This window comes from Lampris incognitus, chromosome 6, assembly GCF_029633865.1.
Source record: "Lampris incognitus isolate fLamInc1 chromosome 6, fLamInc1.hap2, whole genome shotgun sequence".
Lineage (NCBI taxonomy): Eukaryota > Metazoa > Chordata > Actinopteri > Lampriformes > Lampridae > Lampris > Lampris incognitus.
Window position 1 is genome coordinate 66,683,274 of NC_079216.1, and position 12,566 is coordinate 66,695,839.

General features: G+C 42.3%; 1 protein-coding gene across 1 annotated transcript in view; it reads right to left on the minus strand.

The window, feature by feature from the left end:
* shank3a (SH3 and multiple ankyrin repeat domains 3a) overlaps nt 1-12,566 on the minus strand; it is a 299,427-nt gene that overhangs the window by 207,379 nt on the left and 79,482 nt on the right. Inside the window, 1 exon segment of the mRNA XM_056282699.1 lies at nt 11,219-11,422. Coding sequence (XP_056138674.1) covers nt 11,219-11,422 — 204 coding nt within the window.

Here is a 12,566-nt window from a genome sequence, read left to right on the forward strand (position 1 = left end):
AAAGTCTTGCCTGTTACAACTATGATGTACATATTTGATAAATTATTTAAAAACCTGGAAGATTTACCTTTCAAAGGTTTGAATTTCAGAAGAAAAATGCAAAGGCCTCTTGACGTGCAGATAAATCAGCCATTTAGAGAAGTAAATGCTTAACAAGGGTCCAGACTTATTAGGAATTTAGATCTTACTTAAAATCCTGGTGCCTTGTCTTGCTGGGGTAAATATTTTGCAAGAAAATATTCAGACTACTTATTCTATATTCATATAAGTTTCTTTCACAGTTTCTATTTTCTGCACTATGGGTCTACGAATTACTCTCTTTCCCTTCCCTTCCTTTCCATTTTCCACCCTGTCAAAAAGCCCCAGTGTTTATAAGGCCTGTTGCAAGCTGCTGGTTTGATTGACAAGTTTCTCTGAACACTGGTAGACTGTAATAGCTTTAAAAACCTGTAATCTTCACTACCCAGGGTTTTCTATATACCTCAGGTCTATGTGGGGTTGAATGACATTATGCGTGTGTGTGTATATGTGTACAAGAGTGTTTCTGTGGGGTTCTCTCCAACAGGGTAAATCCATGACAGAACGGAGGGTTTTGAGCTCCTAATCCAGACCTGTCAATCAAGTCTACCATGCCAGAGCCCGAGGGAGACACTGGTGGCCAATCAGTGACACAAACTTTGCACCCATAAGACAGTCACACACACACACACACACACACACACACACACACACACAACCTTTCAACTTCACTTTGAAGGTCCAAAAGTAGAACCACAAGCAGAAAGGTACAGCTGAAACAGGCAAATGATTATGGGATAGATTGAAATGAACTTGTAAATGAATCAGAAAAACGCATTAACAGAAAATGAATGATGTTCTAAATCTAAATTAAGAATACCTCATATTACAGACCACACACACACACACACACACACACACACACACACACACACACACACACACACACACCTCATGTGCCAGCTCATAACATAAGCAAAACAACATTAGCCATTCCATTGGTTATCCTGCTCTTAGGGTTGTGGGGATGCTTGCCTATCCCAGCAATCATTGGGTGGCAGGTGGGGAGACACCCTGGATAGGCCGTCAGGCCATCACAGGGCCAACACACATTCATATCTAGGGACAATTTAGTACGGCCAATTCACCTGACCTACATGTCTTTGGACTGTAAGAGGAAACCAGAGCACCCGGAGGAAACCCACGCAGACACGGGAGAACATGCAAACTCCACACAGATGACAACCCAGAACGACCCCCAAGGTTGGACTACCCCGGGACTCGAACCCAGGACCTTGTGAGACTGCGAGGCGACTGCGCTAACCACTGCGCCACCATGCTGGCGGCTTGATATATATATATATAGCGTTTTTTTTTCAAAACCGTCAACGGTGTTATAAGTGCTCAACTAATGAGGAGCGGAATATCAACACAGATACAGGAAAAAAAAGTTTTAATACATTGCAGTACAGGCCTGTTTCGTGCATCGCGCACTCATCAGCTGCTAATGTGGTTAAACAAAGAATCATACAGTTTATGTTGCCCAGCATCACGCCCCGAATTTCCGTTGGACAGCAACCAATTAGATGAGGAAACATTTAAATTATAACAACCAATGGGGTAGGTACTTATGATGCACAGCAACCAATGGAGGAGTAGAAAACATTACAACCAATGGGTTAAGGGTGTGCCCCAACACCACCCCACTATATAATTCACGTAAGTTACCTTATGTTTTTAATGTACACCATTTCAACAGTGCCCTGGCCCCTCAATGCTTTTCAAAGCAAGCCCCAGTCCCTTAACCCATTGGTTGTAATGTTTTCTACCCCTCCATTGGTTGCTGTGCATCATAAGTACCTACCCCATTGGTTGTTATAGTTTGAATGTTTCCTCACCCGATTGGTTGCTGTCCAACCGAAATTAGAGACGTGACTCTGGGCAACGTAAACTGTATGATTCTTTGTTTAACCACATTAGCAGCTGATGAGTGCGCAACCCAGCCACTGAGGATGCACAAGCCAGTGCATTCTTAGTGCCGGTCCCAAGCCCGGACAAATGGGGAGGGTTGCGTCAGGAAGGGCATCCGGTGTAAAATCTTTGCCAAATCAAATATGCGGATCATAAATAAGATTTCCATACCGGATCAGTCGAGACACGGGTTACCAACAACTGCCACCAGTACTGTTATCCAGCAGGGTGCCGGTGGAAACTATACTACTGTTGGGCGAAGGAGAAGGAGAGGGGGAAGGCATGTCCAGAGGCAGCTAGAGAGGAGGAAGGGTAGGCGTGTGGAGGTGAGAGTTGGAACGTTGAATGTTGGCACTATGACTGGTAAAGGGAGAGAGCTGGCTCATATGATGGAGAGAAGAAAGGTAGGCATACTGTGTGTGCAAGAGACCAGGTGGAAGGGGAGTGAGGCCAGGAGTATCGGAGGTGGGTTCAAACTCTTCTACCATGGTGCGAATAGGAGGAGAAATGGGGTAGGGGTAATTCTGAAGGAAGAGTATGTCAAGAGCGTGCTGGAGGTGAAGAGAGTGTCAGACAGAGTGAGGAGTATGAAGCTGGAAATCAAAGGTGTATTGCTGAATGTTATCAGTGCATATGCCCCGCAAGTTGGGTGTGAGATGGACAAAAAAGAAGAATTCTGGAGTGAGTTGGACGACGCGGTGAAGAGGGTACCCAAGGAGGAGAGAGTGGTGATTGGAGCGGACTTCAATGGACATGTTGGTGAAGGGAACAGAGGCGATGAGGAGGCGATGGGAAGGTATGGAGTCAAGGAGAGAAATGTGGAAGGACAGATGGTGGTTGATTTTGCAAAAAGGATGGAAATGGCTGTGGTGAATACATATTTCAAGAAGAGGGAGGAACACGGGGTGACGTACAAGAGTGGAGGACTATATCTTATCTTACTATATCTTATGTAGAAGGCGCGATCTAAAAGGGATTGGAGACTGCAAGGTGGTGACAGGGGAGAACGTAGCTAGGCAGCATCAGATGGTCGTCTGTTGGATGACTTTGGAGACCAAGATGAGGAAGCGAGTGAAGACACATGCGAACAACACCAGAGGGTCAAAGCATCAGCTACTGGTTGATCGAGCAGTCATCCAAGACTCTAAGGACCAGACAGACCAGCCTGAGCACAGCCTGGATTGACAACAAGAAAACCTACGATTCAATGCCTCACACCTGGTTACTGGAGTGCTTGGCACTATACAAAGCCAGCAGGACGCTAACAGCCTTCTTCAAGAACTCAACGCAGTAGTGAAAAACAACACTAAAGGCCAACTCAAACACAATCATAACAGGTAACAATTAAATGTGGCATATACCAAGGTGATGCACTATCCCCACTGCTGTTCTTTTTTCTTTTCTACTACTTTATTAATCCATGTGGGGGCAATTCTTTCTCTGCATTTAACCCATCCTAGCTGTGTAGCTAGGGGCAGTGAGCAGCCGCTGTGCAGCGCCCGGGGACCAACTCCAATTCATCTTTCCATGCCTTGGTCAGGGGCACAGACAGGAGTATTAACCCTAAGTTGCATGTCTTTTTGATGGTGGGGGAAACCAGAGCACCCGGAGAAAACACACCGCAGACATGAGGAGAACATGCAAACTCCACACAGAGGACGACCTGGGATGACCCCCAAGGCTGGACAACCAAGAGTACTATTTTCCTGATCCTTTAAAATTGATTTGCATCCCCCTCATAGTAATCAGCTCTGATAATTTCAGGTACTTCTGTACATTTTTCCAGGAAGAAAGGGCAGCATATTTAAAAGCGTTTTCGCCTAATTCTGTCCTAACCCTTGAGACCAATATCTGTAGAATATCTTGACAGCCCAGGCCTTATTGATTTTGGTTTTGCACATTTATGTACACAGATAAGGAGGAACCAGCCCAATGAAAGTTTTATAGATAAAAGCCAACCAATGCGAAAGTCTGTGGACATACAGAGATGGCCACTTAGCAGCAGCATACAGAATACAGTGGGGTATGAAATTGCCACAGCCAGTAATCATTTAAATCACAATAGTAAACAGTGTCCAACTTCTTTAGGCACTGGTACACAGATAGATAAGGAGGAACCCAACCAAGGAAAGATTTATATATAAAAGCCAACCAATGCGAAAGTCTGTGGACATACAGAGATGGCCACTTAGCAGTAGCATACAGACTACAGTGGTGTACGAAACTGCCACAGCCAGTAATAATGTAAAGCACAACGGTAAACAGTGTCCAACTTCTTTTGGCACTAGTCAGGTGCGTTCATAAAGAATATCTTTATGCATGCTCTTCATAAAGAGTAGGTCCATGTAATCCAATAAAGGCAAAACAGAAGTGTTTATTTGCCTGGAGGGAGAAAAAGGATTTATCCATCCATTATCCAAACCGCTTACCCTACCGTCAGGGTCGTGGGGATGCTGGAGCCTATCCCAGCAGTCACTGGGCGGCAGGCAGGGAGACACCCTGGACAGGCCGCCAGGATTTATTCCCTAAAAAAAGAAACGTAACTTAAATTTACAGTGTGGAAGTTTTTTCTCCCCCTTCTGGAAGTGAGAGTAATTACTTCTCTTCTTTCAGCGCTCTCCAACGAATCAGGAATCAGGAACAGTTTATCATTTCACTTTATGCACTTGTGTCCATGAAATGAAACGGAATGCTGTTTCCCCTTGCCCATGGCAATACAACACAAAGACAAAAACACATCCAAAAACTACATCACACATACCCAAACTAAACAAAAAAAACACTGCCCAAGGGAACAAACGCCAGTCAGGATGACTCTCGGAACCGCCGGTCTGCATTGGCTAGCAGTTAGCTTAGCCCGCCCCGCTTCCGCGTCCTGTAAGACCGCCGTTGGCGTTTCCTCCTCGGAAGCAACTCCAGGCAGGGGCCGTGGTCCCCGGGCCCACCGGACAAAGCAGACCGCGCTCTCCCAGACAGACACCCTCGACACACCTCCCCGCACTTCTCACGATGACGTCAAAAACACCAAAGTCAACGCCACATGAGGCCGCCGTCGCCACATCGCCCTCGCCGTTATCGAAACTGCCGGTCTGCATGGGCTAGCAGTTAGCTTAGCCTGTGAATTCACACCGCTATCCTCTGACACCGGCACTGGGTGAGGCCGCCGCAAATGCGAATTTGCGCAGCCATCTTACCACACTGGAAGTCAAACGAGGAAAAGCTACGCCATGGACATCAGTGTTTGGTCTCACCGTTGATCGCTTTCTTTTTCTTTAACTTTAATCCTTCCTCTGAACGCCGAGTTTGTTGTTTTGTTTTGTTTTTTCCTCTGGAGCATCAGAAACTTTTCTTGGACGCTTCTTGGGTTTTTCTGCCATAGCTTCCAAGCCCAGAAGCTTTCCGGCTGAAGGCCCTGAAGGCAAGCCAATCAGAGGCATGCAAATGCTTTCGTCACATGGAAGTTCAGCTCTGGCAAAGTGTTGGCTGACATAACCCAAACCTTGGTGCTTTTCTAGTTGAGTTCAATATGTACATAGACACACTGGCCCTTACGACAAATAAAAAAAGTGAACGCACACTGTCATGTTATAAGAAACTATTTTCTGTAGCCCTTGATTAAGTTTCATTGACTTTATTTAGGTTATTGTTTGTTTATCATGTTTACATTCTTTATATTTGTTAATTGTTTACTTTGCATATTTCATTTGAATATCCGCCTTTTTCCATTTCACTCGTAGAAATTTAAATTACATAAGAATGTATGTTTCACTCAACAGCTGAATGTCTGAAAATTGCTGATTGTATGTTCATAACATAAGAAAAATACATTTGCGTCGTAATGTCTCAGAAACTCAAACCAAGCTTATATTAAAATCAAAAAACATGTTGGATTTAATTAGTACATCGTTTTTGAGAACATTATTTTGGTTGTGTTCATATGTATTTTTGGGCACGCGCCTCAAGCACCTGTTGGGTTCCCCATGCTGCCTGAACAAAAATAAAATTGAAATAACAACATACTTTTATAGCCCCTAGATTTCTTTAGGTATGCCATCACATTAACGGTTTTATGTTAGAGTCAAAAGGCATTTGAAAATAATTTATTGACAGTTTTGTTAGTGCCTATAGGATGGATTCAGGGCTTAAAATAGGCTATACAGGGGATGTCAGGGGATTAAGACAGCAAACACCACCTACATAAAACAAAAATGGGGAAAGGAAACTAACAGTTCCATTCCACAGGAAGTTTGGACAAAATATTGCAAATCTCAGTGGAGGATAACAAGCGCCACCTCATGGAGAGTGTTTGGCTGGAAGAGTCTTAGATATTTTATCACAGCTGTTCACACATCTCACCACTCACGCTCTTCCAGCTGCTCCCAGGAAGCCAATCACTACCAATTGTTTTGGGCCTGCCCAAAAGTAAATACACTTTGGCGTAAGATTTATGTAGAATTAGTGACTATATTTGGGATAAACATTATTTTTAATTGGAACGAACTCCTCTTTGGTCTATTTGGAATATTGAGTGTAGCTGCTAGAAAAGCAATTCCAAAGAAAAGGCTTAAGCCATACACCCCATCTATAGAGGACTGGTATGATATAATTTATGACATTTTTGTAATGGAAAGAATCACCTTCTCCATGAGGCTTGAGGAAACCAAATTTGAGAGAATTTGGGAGAAGTGGAAATTGTATATTTCCCCAAAACGCCTTTCTTTTGTTTAAATTTGTTTATGGAAGTATGATTTTTGTACTTTGTCTTTCTTTTTTTCTTTTATCTCAAATGGAAAAACATCCCATGTTCTATTTTCCTGTTCTATAATTACTCTGTAAAATGCAGAAAAAAGGATCATTTTATAAAAGTATCTAACTAAAGATGATTATGTAAAAATGCTGTTAATATGTGATTCCAAATAAAAAAATCTAAAAAACAAAATAACAACATAAAAAAGTGTTGGTTGACATAAAACATTCAATTTTAATGTAAAGAAATCATTGCATATTTTGAACATGGTAAAAATAACATTGAATTGTAAATTTGTTCGTCCTATGGTAAATTTCACATACATAAATGCAGAATAACAAGTCACCCCCAATTTTACTGGATTTTTAGGTGAATTTAAAGAGTATATTAAGACTGGAACTTATAAATAATAAAAAAGCAATAACACTGTGAAAATGTATGATGAATTATTTAAAGAGGAATAATTTGATAGTTTATGATACAAGTTCTTTCTCATACTTTTATAATAATGTAATTCATTACCCCAGAGTTTATTTCTGTATTTTCTTATTTATCTTTTATTTTACCCTTTTGTGAAGTTCTTACCCATTTTTATGACCTTGTTGAGCACATGTCTGTATTGTCTATATATTTGAATGTTTGCCAATAAAAAAAAAGCGCTGGTTGACATAAAATGCAACACTAGGTATCGCCTTGGGTGCGTCAGTGTGGGAAAGAAGCACAGGAATATCACCACAGACACCAGACTTAAAACTCCAGTACACTGTGAAATACAGACAGATTTACCTGGCGGTGGTAGGCTTAAGCATCATTGTGTGAACTTGTTTGGCAAGGGCTTGAATGTTATGGACATTAAAAGTCCCACCCTCTAACTTGAACAACACAATGTTTATTTATTTATTTGTGTTTGTTTGTTTATTTAACCTATAATTAACCAGGGAGTCCCTTGAGATTGAAATGTCTTTTCCAAGGGAGACCAATAACAAGTAAGATGTTTTGTTCTCTTTCTCAGTGATTAAGAGACACAGGATACGTGGTGGTTGTAGTGCTCTTAAGCCCAGCGCTGAGCTCCACCCAAGTAAAGTGCGACAGAATGATGAAATGATATATGACCCAAAGCTAGCAGGCCTATAGAGAGATGTCGAGTGGCACTGCCCTGGGTAACATGCATTCCAATGTGTATCTTACACACACACGCACACGCATATGCTTGCTGGTTGTCCATTGTATCCGATGATGACCATCTTCTCCTATTTGTGAGTCCTTTGGTGGCTGAATAGTCCAATCCTGGGTGCACAGTTGCGGTTGCAGACCGGGCATTTAAAAGTGGTGCTGGGGGGGGGGGGTAGCTTTGCAAGCACGCCTCTTCACATGCTTTGCTACACGGTGTTGTGTGCACTGGTTTTCCATATACTTCACTCCCTGAGAGACGTGAGAGCACCAGATGGTGCAGCAGGAGGCAAGTTCCTTCAAAGAAGAGGGATTGATCTGGCATCACTTCAGTGTGGTCTTCATTTGGTCTTTGAACCGCTTCTTCTGCCCACCAGCAGTGAGTTGACCAAGGTGTAGTTGGCCATAGAAGCTTCTACGTGGGCATCGTTGGCCGGGCATGTGAATGACATGCCCAAGCCACCTGAGCCCATGGTGGTTTAGGGTAGACTCCACGCTGCAACTGCCAACACCTCTGTGTGTGGCACTCTGTCCTCCCAAGTCATGCCGAGGATCCTCTGGAGACATCTCACATGGAAGGCCTCCAGGCTTCTGAGATGGTGGCTGTAATGGTCCATGCCTCACATCCACAGAGTAGTGTGGAGATGCACACTGCTCAGTGGAGCAGCGACTGGGATGGCTCAGAAGAGTGGGGTAACATATGGTATTTCGTATTAGAACTGTTGTATTTTTTCTTTTCTTTCTTTCCTTAACATGACCTTAAAGGACTTGAAGTTGTGAATGATGTTGAGCATTGTACCATTCTTCGCATGAGGTGGGTGGGAGGTTGTGTTTATTTTATTTTGTTTTGTTCTTTCCCTTTTCTCTGTATATTTTTTTTTCTCTGTTTTCGATCGTTGTATTTTGTACTTAAAACAAAAATGACAATGTATTTGTTTGGTGCTTTGTCAATAAATAAATCTTTAAAAAAAAAAGAGAAGAGTAGGGTAAGTGGCCAAGTACAAAAAGGGGGGAAAAATCGTTGTGTGTACATTTGCACCAATCATATATTAGTTTGCACTAAGAAGTACATGTCTTGTCAACTGCTAAATCATGAAGGCAAGGGAACCCTTGAAAGACCCTCCAGCCTGAGTGGTTTTCATCTGTTATTTTCCATTTCCTGTTCCCGGTGAGAGCCCAACTTATAATTGGAACAGTAAATCCACTCTGGAAAAAAAATAAAAAAAATAAACAGGAGAGTTAAAGAGAGAGAGAAAAAGAACGAGAGAGAGAAAGAGAGAGCGAGGGAGAGAGAGAGAGAGAGAGAGAGAGAGAGAGAGAGAGAGAGAGAGAGAGAGAGAGAGAGAGAGAGAGAGAGAGAGAGAGAGAGAGAGGGAGAATATAGTGGATAGTGGAAAGCAGGGCCAGAAGGGTCTGCGTGACCCAGCAATATGCTGTAAACATCTCATCATTTTTGATATGGGCTAAACTGTAGCACAAAAATTTTTGTGCTTTTTTTTTTTTATTAAACATATTTTTCATGTTTTCCAAAGCAGGCTGTACTCATTATAGGTAATGATAATATCTAAATATAATTTCAAGATAACACTGTTTTTTTTATATGCATCAGGAATACAGTAGACATTACACTGAGGCTCAAGGGGTATGGAGTAAGCCTCACAATTTCCTTAACCTTCAGAGCAATGGATGGCAATCAGAATAACAGCCAAAACCTTGACACCGCTTCCTGTAAAGAAGCTGATGTGTACTCGTCTGTATTTCTCTCTGATCACCAACCCGTGATGGACAGGCAGTACAATTATTACACAGAGGAGGCAGCTGCAACAGATGACACACTGCTGGTAAGTGTGTTATTATTGCTGCTGGGTTTGAGTGACGATGTGACTGAAAAAGCACACATCATGCAAACAAGCCTGCACCCACTCACACCCAAACATACATGCTACCCCCCCATACACACAGGAGGCTACTCGCCAAAAACAACAGCCTAGTGGATGATTGATGGGTGACAGCTAGATCCATATACTAAATACATTTATGAAAAATACCATAAAACAGTGCCCCTGAAGCACAGTACAGGCCCATCTGAGCTGGTTAAGTTGATAATGCCTTGGGACAGCGCATGCCACATCCTGCTGCAATACCTTCATGTGCTTGCAACGCAGTGAAAGAGCATCACCTTGACTGTCCATGTGCCGTACGTAAATATGCCAACCTACCCTCTCAATCTCAAAATCTTTCAAATCCTTTCTCACTTTACCTTTTACACCTGTGATAAGTGATGTTTCCAAAGGGTGAAGTGTGAAGTACAAGGTTAAGAAGAACCGTCTCTCAGGGGGGTTGACAGAGGTGACAAAGCTCAAACGAGTTTACTACAAAGCTCTTTACACTTCCTTGTGTATGATTATCCTCTGCTCTCCATCTTGCTTTCTACGCACAGGGCTCCTGTGTGTACCCAGAGTTAAAAGAAGTCAGCTGGTGGCAGGGCCTTTTCCTATCAGGCCCCATTCTTGTGGAATAACCTGACTGCTGCCATCAGACAATCAGAGTCTGTTGAGTCCTTTAAATCCAAACTTAAAACTCATCTTTTTGCCTTAGCTTACAATTAGTTGCCTTTAAGTTGAGTACTTCACAACCTGTACTGCATGGCAGGTTATAGAGTATAGCGTATAGATTATAGACTATTGCAAACTGTTCTCTCACATCTTTTGTCTCTCTCTGAATGATGTCTTCTCCTTTCTCTTCTTCTGTGTATGAATGGTGTGATGCGAGTCTCCCTTGTGTGCACATGTAGTCTGTCCTCCTCCCAGGTCTCCATGGTGACGGTGGTCGCCACCTGGACACCGCTTGGCATCTCCCTCATCACATTTTCTTTTTATATATGTCTTATAAAGCCATGTTTTTTTATCCTGTTTAATGTTGTATCCTTCTCTTGCTAAGATGTGTGACTAATTTTTTAAATTTTTTTATATGGTGGTGCTGGTCGCATGGCTCGGGTCCTGGGCTGTTCTAGTGGTATCTGGACACTGCTTGGCATCCTCCTCATCATATTCTTCATATATTTTATAATTCCATTATAATTGTGTTATCCTCTTTCAAAGTTGTATTCTGTAAATTGTGTAAAGACAACATCATTGCACATTGGAGAAAGATCCCTCCTCTGTTGCTCTCCCTGAGGTTTCTTCCTATTTTTTCTCCCTGTTAAAGGTTTTTTTTAACCTATCTCTCTCTCTCTCTCTCTATCTATCTATCTATCTATCTATCTATCTATCTATCCATCTATCCATCCATCCATCCATCTTTCTTTCTTACCTCCAGGTATGGTACAGGAGCAATGGAGGGGAACGGATATTCCCTCAGCTGTCTTTCCTCATCCAGAAACTTGCCAGCCTTGCTATTGTAAGCTGGCTGGAAGAGGCCATAGTTGAGTACATCCTTCAGGCTCTGGTTGAGAGTACACAGGATCCGCTGTTTGGATAGCCAGATAGGAGCGTCCACATTGAATTTCATGCATTTCTGCAAAGAAAGGAGCAGTGAAGAGGAGAGGGTATTATTTTCTTATTTATCAATCATGTAAAATGAGATGACAAAGAATGACTGAATATGAGACTGCCGAAAATATAGCACTGAGGTGCCGAATAGTGAACAAGAATATTAAATTGGGATCAAGTCCTACGTTTGTAACATCACCACTCCACGAGCCTCCTCCTTTTATGGTGGGTGGAACAGAAGATACTAGTTAAGCCTCATGATCTACTAAACAATTCATTCACATGGGCATCACGTCTTTTAGGCATTAACCGACAAATTTCTTTCAATCATTTTTGCAAAAGGCAGACAGAAAGAGGACATTGCTTTACTGAAACAGCCAACACCAGATTACCAACAAAAGCTTGTCCGCAGTCTCTGGATCCCCCACTTTACATATGAACATGGCAACATCTGTGTATGCAATATTAATGCTCTGAATATCAAATGATGCTGAAGTTAAGTGGCCAGAACCCAGAGCTGCACCGAGGCATCAGCAGGGAAATATGTAATAATTCCTGCACCTTATGGCCAGTTAATGCTATCCATAGGTAAATATAGTACCCCATTAACATGTGTTCTAATAAACAGCAGTATAACTAATATATAGACAGAACCATCCTGGATATTATTACAGTAGTGTTCTCTAAATCAATAAGACTAAAAGAAAAACTCAAGATGGTGGCATATTAACTGTTTCACATATGTGTGGCATATTTATCTCCACCAGGCAGTAGCCTGCTTATGTGTTTGGTCGTGTGTGTGTGTGTGTGTGTGTGTGTGTGTGTGTGTGTGTGTGTGTGTGTGTGTGTGTGTGTGCGCGTGTGTGCAGCTAATATCACATACTACTGGACCAATGAGCCTAATATTTATTGTGCAGTTAGGACTGTGTGATTTATTTATTTTTGATTTCCTTTATTAATCCCTGTGGGGAAATGACGCTCTGCATTTAACCCATCATAGCTGTGTAGCTAGGAGCAGTAACTGGGACCCGGGGACCAACTCCTGTTTATCTTTTTCAGTTTTGTCAGTTTGTGTGATCAAGAAACTCTAAAGGGTTGCATTGATTCAAAAAACCTTTGAAAAACATTTGTTCTCACTACTGCTGCTCCCTCTCTTCATTCACTCTCGC